The sequence below is a fragment of the Phyllobates terribilis genome, unplaced genomic scaffold (genome assembly GCF_046119375.1).
Source record: "Phyllobates terribilis strain yellow unplaced genomic scaffold, ASM4611937v1 Scaffold_2__4_contigs__length_985480577, whole genome shotgun sequence".
In the NCBI taxonomy this organism is placed as follows: Eukaryota; Metazoa; Chordata; class Amphibia; order Anura; family Dendrobatidae; genus Phyllobates; species Phyllobates terribilis.
In genome coordinates, this window is record NW_027362762.1 from 292,387,995 (window position 1) to 292,401,075 (window position 13,081).

The window sequence follows — 13,081 nt, forward strand, 5'->3', positions numbered from 1 at the left end:
GATTTGAAATGTGCTAAATGCGATACGTGCACTGGGTATTTCAGCCAATTCCCCCTCCTTGCAAATGCTGTAAAAAGCTTCCAATCAGTGGTGTGGACATGGTTATAAAGAGCAAGAGGCAACTAGTCCTCTAGTGATAATCTCCTGCTGATAAAACACTATTTTGTTTTTTTTAAACAACAGCACACAACCTAGTAAGTGACACATCTCTGAAATCAGGGTCTCTGTCCTTACAATAAGTTGCATCAGAATCCATAGCAAAAACATGCTAACAGATTCCCTTTAAATTCTTTGTGTGAAGCCAGCTTAAAAACGAAGGGCTCTTTCACACGTCAGTATTTCTGGTACGTGTGGTGACAGTTTCCACACGTACTGGAGACACGCACGCAGGCCCATTCAAATGAACGGGTCTGCACACATGTCAGTGTGTTTCCACGGACCGTGTGTCCATGTGCTTCACACGTAGACTTGTCCGTTTTTGGCCGGAAGCACAGAGCACACGGACCCATTCAAGTCAATGGGTCCGTGTAAACACGTACCGCACACGGATGCAATCTGTGTGACACGTACCGGCACCTGGGAATCAGTGTACAGTTAGCACTGTTCCCAAGCGCCGGGTGCTGAACGCTGCCCTCATCATTGTTCCCTGCTGGCGCTGCGATCAGTGGTGATCCTCGGCGTGATCAGTCACATGGATTACAACAGGGGACACTTAGGACAGGTGAGTATAAGGATTTTTTATTTTATTCTTATTTTTACAGTTGGACACTACAGGAGCAGACTACTACTACCCTCATCATTGTTCCTGCAAGTGCTGATCGCAGCGCCAGCAGGGCACAATGATGAGGGCAGCATTCAGCACCCGGCGCTTGGGAACAGCGCTAACTGTACACTGATTTCCAGTGTATATCCGAACGCGTGAAACCGGCCTAATTTAAAGTTGGTTCTGTTGTACACTAGTACAAAACCAAAAGAATTGAACTGAAGTATAAGTTGGTATACATGCAAAGTGTAGGAGCTTGTTCACGCTGGACATTAAACTAACTAAATTTAAGATAGAAACAAAATGAACATATACCCTGCTACAAGTAAGTAAAAAGCAATAGTGCATATAAATAACATAGGGTACTTGGTAAACACTGTTTTTGATAAAAGAAAACGTAAAAGCCACCCCACCAGCGACAAGGTGTACCCAGTCGGAACGGTCCTAACCTCTAGTATTAAAACCTTACCATGTGTCGAAAATGACCTCAATGTGAATAAGGGCTGAGCAGGACCCAACTATAGAAACCCAGCAATGGGAAGCTATGTAAGGCTATGTGCCCACGATGCGGAAATGCTCCGGATGTTTTCCTGAGCGTTTCTGCATCTCCCTGGCAGAAAAAACGCATGCGGATTGTACATGAGGATTGTACTTGCGGATTGTACATGCGGATTGTACATGCGGATTGTACATGCATTTTTCCTGCCAGGGACAAGCGGAAGTGAAGCGTTCTTCACATGCATTTCCGCAGGTTGTCAAGCACTTTCCAAGCGATTTTAGCATCACTTGGAAAGTGCTTGACAACTTGGTCACACTATATAAAAACAAGCAAACGGCATAGATTTATATAGTGTGACCGAAAGAATGTTAAAAAATAAAATAAAAAATAAATATCATACTTACCTTCTGATGGCCCCCGGAGTCTTTAATCGATGCTTCTCGGCTTGCCGGCAGCTCGCGGTACACTAAAGGACCTGCCGACGTCAGCGGTCGCGTGACCCGTCACATGACTAAATGACGTCATGGCAGGTCCTTGAGTCCACCGCGATCTGCCGGCAAGCCAAGACAAGGACACTGCGGGCCATCAGAAGGTAAGTATATATTTATTTTTTATTTTATTCTCTTTTTACAGGTTCTGTGGTACCCGGGTCTGGAGGAGAGTCTCCTCTTCTCCAGACTCGGGTACCATCCGCACATTGAAACGCATGTAATCCACATGTACAGATCCAGTGATGCGGATTCCATGCATTCCAATGCAAGTCAATGGCGGCGAAAACGCCGCGCTTCCGCAAGATAATTGGTAGTGCTGTGTTTTTTTCCACAATGATAATCCACAGCTTAAATTTCCGCAGCATGTGCACAGCACATGCGGATTATCATTGGGGAACATGGCAGACCTTCTACCAAGCGTTTTTTAAGCGTTTCTGCAGCGGAATTGCCACTGCGGAAACACTTAAAAAACGCATCGTGGGCACACAGCCTAAAAGTAATGCCCAGCTTACAGAAAAAGGGAGGTCAAACCCTTGTGTGCACTGATTGCAAGAAACTAAAGCAAAACCGAAAGAAATGAACTGGAGTATAAGCTGGTATACACGAGTACAGCTTTATTACACATCCCTGCTGTATGGATCAGAATAGACTTCTATGGGCACCTACTACACTGTGTTCCAAATTATTATGCAAATAATATTTTCTCAGATTTTCCCAAATTACCTATATGAATTGCAGTCATTGTAATTTTCCGGTCAAATAACTGTTAGAGTACAATTGAAATGTTTTTGTACAAACTGCCTATGATAACAGTATATTTTAAAAAAAATAAAAAACTCAAACTGCACTCAAAATGCATGTTCCAAATTATTATGCACAGCAGAGTTTTCAACCTTTTCATTTTAATAAAGAACAAAAAAATGGTCATTTTTGAAATTATAAGCATTAGCAGGTTATTACAAACTGAAATCAAACAGTTTTCAACTCAAAACTTTATTCTAGGTGATGTTACATTTGCACATAGGGCCCCTTGTTTCAAAGGAGCTTCTGAACTCTCTCGTCCATTGAATTTGAAATGCCCCGTCTCATGCTGCACATAACACATCTGCATCTCTGGCTGCTATGGGCATAAAAGGGGACAAACTTATGGTGTGGCACCCATGCTCCCCTGACCTCAACCCCATTGAGAACCTCTGGAGCATCATCAAAAGGAGTGTCTATGATGGCGGGAGGCAGTTCACATCTAAGCAACAGCTCTGAGAGGGTATTCTGTCCTCATGCAAAACAATTGAAGCAGAAACCATCCAAAACCTGACAAATTCAATGGACGAGAGAGTTCAGAAGCTCCTTTCGAACAAGGGGTCCTATGTGCAAATGTAACATCACCTAGAATAAAGTTTTGAGTTGAAAACTGTTTGATTTCAGTTTGTAATAACCTGCTAATGCTTATCATTTCAAAAATGACCATCTTTTGTTCTTTATTAAAATGAAAAGGTTGAAAACTCTGCTGTGCATAATAATTTGGAACATGCATTTTGAGTGCAGTTTGAGTGTTTTATTTTTTTAAAAATATACTGTTATCATAGGCAGTTTGTACAAAAACCTTTCAATTGTACTCTAATAGTTATTTGACTGGAAAATTACAATGACTGCAATTCATATAGGTAATTTGGGAAAATCTGAGAAAATATTATTTGCATAATAATTTGGAACACAGTGTATACCTCTTTTTCTATATTTAATCCGATTCTGTATTATTTAGATATATTACTCTAGAAATATCTCTTCCAAGGGAGAGTAGGGGGCCTCAGAGAGCACATAGCATATATTGCTCCATAATATAAAATTACAAGGAGCCCGTGTGCCCCATACAGACTCCATGTCCTCGGACTTGCAGTGTGCATGAAGCCTAAATGAGGTGCTTTGTGGGAAACAATTCTAGGTGTGTATTGCCACAGGCATATAATGCTTCTGTAATATGTAATGCTGATGCCAAGTTTGTATTAATTAAAGGGAACCACCCTATCATCGTTTGGATTTTAGGGAAAATTCTTAGCCTCTACAGTATTTCTTCGCTACAAAATATTGTAAATTGTCATTCCCCCTTCCTTGTTGCCCATTTCCATTTGTATGGATTCTTTGCGGTTTTGGAGTACTATTTTATGTGTTGCTTATACTGAGCTGATCGCGTTGTCATTCTTCACTTGTGCTGTGGTTGGTTGTAATATGGTTTATAAAACATTAATGTTAATAATAAGAACATTTACTCTTTTTGGTTGTGAGTCTGAACTGTGGCTACAAATACAAAGCAATAACAAGAATCATATGACCTAAGTTGGTATTTTTCCTAGCTGGATATATTTTCTTAGGAAGTGCGTGTTTATGCCGAATACACTCAGCTAAATGATAACAGGAGTCACGCCCTATGTCTGCATGTTCATACTTTCCTCCTTAAAACCTTGTAACACAGTGCCAGTTTTTTTTTCCTCAGTGTTTTGCAACTTGTTTTTTCTTTTTAAGAGTACTTTCCTATGGAACATAGTTATTGCAGACTTTCATTGCGAAGAAGGTGCGGGTGGATGCGAACATTTCCTCCCTTTGCACTGCCCTGACATCCACAGCTCTTGTCAATTTCCGCTGCTATTTTCCACAGCATGTCATTAGATTTCTTAAAGGGATTATTCTGCCTTAAAGGGGTATTCCCATTTCCAAGATAAGTAGGTGTAATAATAATAATATTAGCAAATACCTCCAATTAGAAATGTAGTATAGTTTTTCTGATTCGCTATGTCTCTTTCCTCATGTGCAGGCATTGCAGGACCTTAGGTATCCATGGTTACGACCACTGATATAGTGACAGTTAGCTAGTTACTAGTGGTCATAACCATGGATACCTAAGGTCCTGCAATGCCTGCACATGAGGAAAGAGACATAGCGAATCAGAAAAACTATACTGCATTTCTAATTGGAGGTATTTGCTAATATAATTATTATTAACCTACTACATATTGGGATAGGATCTTGGAGATTGGAATACCCCTTTAAAGAAGTTGTCCACTACTTAGACAACTCCTTGTCATCCCCCACGCTTGGCCCCTATAAAATAATAAAGCCTATACTCACCTGTGCTGGCTCCGTTCCCGTGGTGTCGGCACTCACTGTCCCGGGCACCCATACTGTTGTTGTGACACTTGAGCCCGGCGCCCAATCATCACTGGCATCATTGTCCCCTCCTTCTGTCGAATTAAACATGAAGAGGAAGTCAGAGATCATCTGCAGCCCGGACTTCCTCTTCATGTTCAGTTCGTACGAAGGCACAGACAGTGATGCCAGTGATGATTGGGCGCCGGCATCACGTGTCACAACAATCGCACTGCAGCCCCGGGACCATGATTGTCGACACCGCTGGAACAGCGCCAGCACAAGAGGTGAGTATAGGCTTTTTTATTTTATCGGGGCCAAACATTTACTTCAAGAAGGGGTTGTCCTAGTAGTGGACGACCCCTTTAAGCTGCAGTCACTTGTAAGTCTTCACGTTGCACGCACTGCGTGCCGTAAGGAATCTCTGGTGCCGACGGCAGGTGTGTATCTGCAAGTATGCGATTTACATACATCCGGTAACGTGATGACTAGATAAGCACAGCCTTGCTCAATGAAGGTGAATTGAGTGAGTTTGGACACAGTCTAGTCGGAATGTGGCCATCAGTATGCATATCGCATACTAGCGGTCACATGACTGACCACACCTGATGCCAGCGCCAGAGAACCCTCACAGAGCGCAGTGTGTGTGATATGAGAATTCACAGGTCTGCAGTCACATAGAGTGACTGCAGATTTGTAGCCTAAGGCCGGACAACCCCTTTAAAATCTCATGTACTATGCTGGCACGGTAAAACACAGTGGATTTTCAGCAGGCAAATACGTAGTGGAAAATCCACCACATATTCACAGTGTAGGAACATACAGGTACCCAGGAAAAAAGCTGTAAACGCTGTCACTTTTGTTAGCCCAGAGTGTTTTTATGATGGCCAGTGATACAGTGCATTGTGAAAGTATTTGGCCCCCTTGAACTTTTCTACCTTTTGCCACATTTCTGGCTTCAAACATAAAGATATAAAATTCTAATTTTTTTTGGGAAGAATCAACAACAAGTGGGACACAATCGTGAAGTGAAACAAAATTTATTGGATATTTTAAACTTTTTTTAACAAATTAAAAACTGAAAAGTGGGGCGTGCAATATTATTCGGCCCCTTTACTTTCAGTGCAGTGATTGTGTTTCATGCAGAATTCAAGAGAATTATATTTTGGAGAGTGTACACCACATTATTATTATTATTATTTATTATTATAGCGGCATTAATTCCATGGTGCTTTACATGTGAAAAAGGGGTATACATAGAAAACAACAAGTAATAGTTTGAACAAAAACAAATCACTGACTGGTACAGGAGGAGAGAGGACCCAGCCCGCCAGGACTCACAATCTACAAGGGATGGATGAGGATACGGTAGGTGAGGGTAGACTTTATCTTTTCTTTTAGCCCCAGTACATGTTAGACTAATGTTGGCCAAACCCACCAATATCAGTGGGGTTGGCCGACAGTTTTACACTACCCTGGCAGAAGGCCGCCATTTGTGAGAAAGTTATAGGTCAAGCTATTTGGATTTTAACATCTGGCCCTTTTTTTTCATGAGATAAGTCTCTGCCAGAGCCAATAGCAGCATCTTTCGTCGCTCTCCCCTTTGAAAAACATGATCATTAAGCCAAGTCAGGAGAGATAGCCAATGGGACATTGGCCATTAGCTGTCATATTTGTATAGCCTGTTTTAGGGAATGTTCACACTGAATCTTTTTCCGTTTTTAAGTATACCTTAAAGCTATGTTCACACTGGTCGAATACATTGCAGATTTTCCAACTGGGATTTCAGGGCAGAAAATCCAAAGCGTATCACACTACCAGCAAAGTGGGTGATGTTTTATCAATATTATCCATGCGTTGCCTAAAAATTCTATGTAAAATCAATGTGTAAATTCTAAATTTGCAGATTATGGATATGGCGAAATCCTTGAAATCCAAAGCAAAATCTGCAACAAATATGAATGTAACTAATGCTGATTTGTTGCACATTTTTGCACTGATTTGCAGCAGGGTATTTTCTCCAACTCCGTGTGAACCTACTCGGATTTATGAATGGTGACATTTTTTAAAAGTTGCATCTGCTCATCACCAGGACCCTGGCACAGGTTATGACCATAATTACTGTACCACACCTCTATAAAATTCAAATTGGAGGAAATTTTAAGAACTATCCTGTCACATGACACACATTTGTGGCAAGGCATACTCCAAAAAAATGCACAAAATTCATACATGTGCAACAATGTCTTCTAGACAAGTTTGAAGGTATACATTCAAAGAGGCCAAAAATGGCCTGTTTCTGCTCTTATTTTACTACCGCTGCTCCCTGAGTATGCCAATTTTATTTTTTTAATCCTGCCATACAGTTACATCGATTTGGGCCTTTTTAGTGCTACTTTTTATGATCTTTACTAAGGGGGTGTGGCTCCTAGGATAGAAATGCAGAGCAACCTGAAGACACGCCCCCAGACATTCCTGTGAGCACCGCCTCTTTGGTAAAGAAAATAATACATAGCACTAAATAAATATATCTCTGGAACCGTATGGTGGATTTAAAAAATATATATATATAAAATAGAATAATCAAGAAAGCATCATGGATAAAATAAGAGCAGAAACTTAGATCCTCTTTTAAATAATGTCCTTGATAGAGAATAACTTGCTACTTTGTTAGTCAAAGTACAGAAGTGGCAGTCATTGTTGCTAAGCAGCAAGTGAGACATCTTTTCCTGGCATGCTAGAAAGATATAGAGGCCAGAAGTGTTGTCATGAGGATGTAGGAGTACAACCACTACAAAATCTAAGGCTCTGAAATCAAGTTCAGTTAAAAAGTGAGTGATTAAGAATACTGTCTAGGTGAAGGTCTCATGGGGGTGTCCTTTTCTATAGATGCTATACACCATTAGCACAGTGCATGGCTGTAGGACTAGTGTCTGTTTTAGGCTTTTACTTGTTTACTTGGACTTCGCTAAATAGTTCTCCATGTAAGGCGAGGTGCCTCCGCTTCGGGGAGGCAATAACTCATAGTGGTCATAGAAAGCTGGCATAAACCATGGTCTCACACTTCGTGATCACAAATCACGACTAATACCCACCGCTTCCTCTCTTCCTACAGCTTGTTCTGTAAATTCTAGGTCTCGTTACAGTGTTTCTAGGCTAAAAAGTATGTCTTTGAATTAAAAAAAAGAGCTTGCGTGTCTATATATGTGGACTGCGAGGTCTAGCCATTATCATTTTCTCATCCAGCTAATAATATATTGATCCTAAACCTACATTTTATATCAAACACTTTACTACGGCTTGTCAAAAAAATTGCAATTAATGTGTTATCCAGGTCCAACTGGGTGTCTAAAGCCTTGGTCTAACACCATCATATATCCATGATATAGACGGGTTAGAAAATCAAATGTAAAAATGGCCAGCAGTTTCAATCTTTTATGGCACCTTTTTACATTACGTTTTTCAAACTATTATTTTAACAGTGTTATTTTAGGCAGTTTTAGAAGTTCTGTTGAATAGCCTACAAAGAAAAACGCGTGAATGAAACTACGCAACTGTTCCCAAAATTCATTACTGAAATATCAGCTTATAGATACGGTGATTAGGTCACCAGTGTGTTTTAGTGTCTATGGCCGAGGTTACCACCCTTTTGTAAATCTGGAGCCACTTTCACTTGTTACATACGACCCTCTGGGTATTCAAAAGTAAACATGTACCATACTTTTCGGATCATAAGACACACTTTTTCCCCCCCAAAATTTGGAAGGAAATGTAGCTTACCAGATAGTTGCGCTGGTGGTGGAGTGGGATCGCAGGGCCCTCAGTTCCCTCCGTCAGGAACCCGGCAGCAGCAGAAGAGGTGAGATGCTCCGGGGCCGGTATCTGGCTGTCGGCGGTGAGGTAGAGCGGCGTGCGCGGCTTTCTGGTGGCCACAGACATCTTCCTGAAGCTGTGATCTACAGGAAAATGGCCGCATGTGCAAACTGGGAGCTCGGGTGGCCATTTTCCTGTAGATCACAGCTTCAGGAAGATGGCCACGGCCACCAGAAAGCTGGGCAAGCCGCTCTGCCACACCGGGCCCCAGCCAGACACCGGCCCGCAGCATCTTACCTCTTCTACTGCAGCCGCTGGGTTCCTGAGGGAGGGAACAGAGGGCCCTGATATTCTGCTCCACCACCACTGCAACTCCATGCTGCTGGAGCACCGGCTTCTCGCATCCAGGGTCTGCATCATTCCTCCACTTCAGCCAGCTTCCTGCAGGACCCTGCCTCCTGTGACCTCCACTCCACCGCCTCCCAGGTAAGATACCGTACCTATTCAGACTATAAGATGGACCCCCATTTCATAAAAAATATTTTTTTCCTATTTTCCACCCCAAAATTTGGGGTGCATCTTATGGTCCGGTGCGTCTTATAGTCCGAAAAATACGGTATATAAGGGTTATTCCCAAAATAGTAAGTCATCCCCTACCACAGGATAGGAAATAGAGTATAACTTACTGATTGCTGGGTGTCCGACTGAAGGGACCCCCAGCGATCCCAAGCCAGGTCTCTGGAACCCGGAAATCAGGATCTTTAGAACTGTGTCTTGAATGGGACGGAGGTGCACATACTCGACATTTGCATTTTCTAAGAGACTGCCGGAAATATCGAAGCAGACTTCAGTCCCATAGACAATGAAATAAGCAAATGTGAAGCATGCGCACCTCTGCCCCATTTAACATGGAGCTCTGTATAGCCAAATCTTTAGGTTCCAAAGCCCTCTTCTCAAGTTACTATGGATAGAGAATAACTTACTATTTTGGGAATAACCCTTTAAAAATCTGACCAAGGGATGGCTTCTACCATAGTGTTCAAGTGATATGCACATGCATCTAGACCCCTACACCAGAAGAGATGCTATAAAAACAGCCTAGCCTAGAAACATTAATTTCTATGGGAGTTATTCAAACAGCACAGCGTGGCATAGCCACTCCTCTGATGACCAGGACCTAGAGACAGTTAAGGCAGAAATGGGAATAACACTAAAAATGTCTGCAAATAGGGCAATAGAAGCTATAACTGTATATATTTAAAGGGGGTTTTGACAATTCCAAGCCCAAAAAGTGTCTCCCCACAGAGATCCCCAGCAATCAGCTGTATCTGTGCAGAAGTATTCAGTTTCCCTGCAGTGCCCCAGCAGGGGAAAAGGAGCATTGCACAATGACCTTTCACATAAACGTTACCTGTGTGATGCAGGACAGGACAATAAAGGAAATCCTTATTAGGATCCTGATCTGTTGGTCAGGGTGGAGAGAGAATATTTATTTATTTATTTTACTTACTTATATAGCGCCATTAACTCCACAGCGCTTTACAGACATCATCACTGTCCCCATTGGGGCTCACACTCTAGATTCCCTATCAGCATGTCTTTGGAACGTGGGACAAACAGTAGACAAAAACGGGGAGAACATTTGCAGGAAATTTGTATATTCTCCCCTTTTTTGTCTTCAGTTTTCTCCCACACTCCAAAGACATGCTGATAGAGAACTTAGATTGTGAGCCCCAATGGGGATAGTAATGATGACTAGGGTTGAGCGAGTATGTTCTGTTCCGAGTATGCTCGGGCCGAGCTCCGAGTATTTACAGCTGCTCGGTGATATGGTTGAATCGCTCCCATGTGCATGATTTGTAACTGTTTGACAGCTTTATTACATGTGAGGAATGTGTAAGAAATAGACATTCCTTACATGTAACAAAGCTGTCAAACAGTCACAAATTATGCACAGGGGAGCGATTCAACCATATCACCGAGCAGCTGTAAATACTCGGAGCTCGGCCCGAGCATACTCGGCGAAAGGGTTAATAGAACATACTCGCTCAACACTAATGATGACGGCTGTAAAGCGGCACCTCAGAATATGATGGCGCTATATGAGTAAAATATATAAATAAATATTCTCTCTCCATCCTGACCAAGAGATCAAGATCCTTAGGGTGGCTCAGTGGTTAGCACCGTTGCTTTGCAGCGCTGGGGTCCTGGGTTCAAATCCCACCAAAGCCAACATCTGCAAGAAGTTCTCCCTGTGTTTGCGTGGGTTTCCTCTGCTTTCCATCCACACTCCAAAGACATACTGATAGGGAATCTCAAGTGTGAGCCCCAGTGGGGACAGTGATGATGATGTCTGTAAAGCACTGTGAAATTAATAGTGCTATGTATGCAACACATAGTAATAATAATGAGGCTATATCAACGCAAAAAGCCCTAACAAGGTGTATGGTACTGGGATTCTGTGCCTCTATTTCTTTTTTTGCCATAGTGTTAATTATGTGGTTGGCAGAGGCTGTCTCTTTCCATAGGAGTATTATACAGGAAGTCTGGGGTGTGCTGAGATATACCGTAACTTCCTCCACAAAGAGTCTTCGTAAACATGTCCTTATCTGCTAATACGTTTGTATTTTGCATTTAGGGATAGTTAATTGTCAGGAAATATAGCATGGTTTATAGCCATCTAGTTTTCAGGCTTCTTGCATGCTTACAGTCCAGATAATCTTCTCTGCCTCGACAACGTTATGGTGGTTAACGTAAATCAAGGAATATTGGCAAGCAGAGATGTTCTTATGTACAGAAAATATAATCTTTCGGACTAAAATCTGCTATTAATTGGAAATGGGAGTCTTAATAGATTGGTTAGGAGGCTAAGCACATTAGAGTGAATTGTTTTGGAAGTGGCTTGTCTAATTATTGTGTCTGCAGCATTCATCCATTCCTGAGTCACTCCCATGTGCTGGATAGATGCCTAGAATATTACAGTAATGTGTGCTCCGATTGGTTCTCCTCTGTCGGCCAGATCTTCTCCGGGAAGGCTGACGGTTTATCATTCTCACAACAGAGGCTTGTATTATGCGGGTGGTTTATGTGACACTTCCTTATAGGATAGGTGGGGTTAGTCTTTGATCTGAGTTTTGGTCTTAGCCCGCCTTTTTGTCATTACTAAACTTGTCTATGCGCTGTTTTTTTCTTTTAGGCTTACTGCTTATTTGGAAAGTGCCTTTTTCCAAAGCCACTTCTGCCAATAAGTGCAACAGCGGACTTATATTACATGCCAAACACCCAAAAGCCTGCCCTGAAGACTATCTGAAGTTACCTTGCATGACTTCTGTATTGTTGCCAATGACTTATTGAGAAGTGGACAGAATATCTGCAGCCTACAAGGACATAGTCCAGTGAAAACTGCGGATACCCAAAAAGGCCATCATTGTACTGAAAAGTGACCACGAGAGGACCATATTCCACACAGGACCGCCATTAGTACTTTATGGAAAGCCGCTACCAGCTAGGCATTGATCTCACTCTGATATTTCCATCTGAAGCGATCTCAGAGTATGTTGTCTTCTCAGCCAAATTTGCTTAAGTAGTGCAATCTGATTGAAGACGGACTGAATGCTGATGTATTCATTTTTCTCATGCAGCTTTGCGCGTTTTGGACTCCATTCCACAGTTCAGTCCATCTAAAGCAAATACATTTCTATTTTACTGACGCTTGCTGAGGAAGGTTTCAGGATCCAGCTGACTTAAGCTTGAAAGTCACCCGGCAGACTTCAGCTTCCTTTCCACTTCTTCAGCATGGCTCTGAATGTAGCTCCGGTGAGAGACACTAAATGGCTGACCCTCGAAGTGTGCAGGCAATTCCAGAGGGGGACATGTTCAAGATCAGATGAGGAATGCAAATTTGCACACCCGCCTAAAAGTTGTCAGGTCGAAAATGGACGTGTTATTGCCTGCTTTGATTCCCTAAAGGTAAGGGTGTATTCCATTCTTTCATTAATTACACTGTGTATAGAGAAGTGGTAGTATCGCCATGATAATAATCGCTTGGGAGAATGTTTGTTCTACAGATTAATTTAAAGATCCCTCAATCAAAAAAACGGAAATTGTATTGAACATTTCAAGCCTGAAATTGAGCTTACATGTGAGATCATATAATTATCTAGTGAACTAACAAATAAAGTTGCATTCTGCAATGCCATATCGTGCAAACATGAAATATATGAAATTGTGCTAGAAAATAGAAAAAAATTAAGCTATTTAGCGCATAAATTGGCCGATTAATGTATGCCCAGTAGCCACGATGAGGTGATCCTCTTTTCTGGGAACCTAACCTAATGTGATTCCACTCCTGGGCTGATAGCCTACATTTATATA

At 42.0% G+C, this 13,081-nt stretch overlaps 1 protein-coding gene across 14 annotated transcripts in view; it reads left to right on the forward strand.

The window, feature by feature from the left end:
- Positions 1–13,081, forward strand: part of MBNL2 (muscleblind like splicing regulator 2) — a 198,421-nt gene that overhangs the window by 91,596 nt on the left and 93,744 nt on the right. For 13 of the 14 annotated variants that reach the window (XM_073664162.1, XM_073664165.1, XM_073664169.1 and 10 more), the window contains exon 2: positions 11,904–12,676. In XM_073664162.1, coding sequence (XP_073520263.1) covers positions 12,503–12,676 — 174 coding nt within the window. In that variant the 5' untranslated portion in view covers positions 11,904–12,502. Of the gene's footprint in view, positions 1–11,737; positions 11,817–11,903; positions 12,677–13,081 lie in introns of those variants that run through there. The other variant, XM_073664156.1, reaches the window with a different exon arrangement.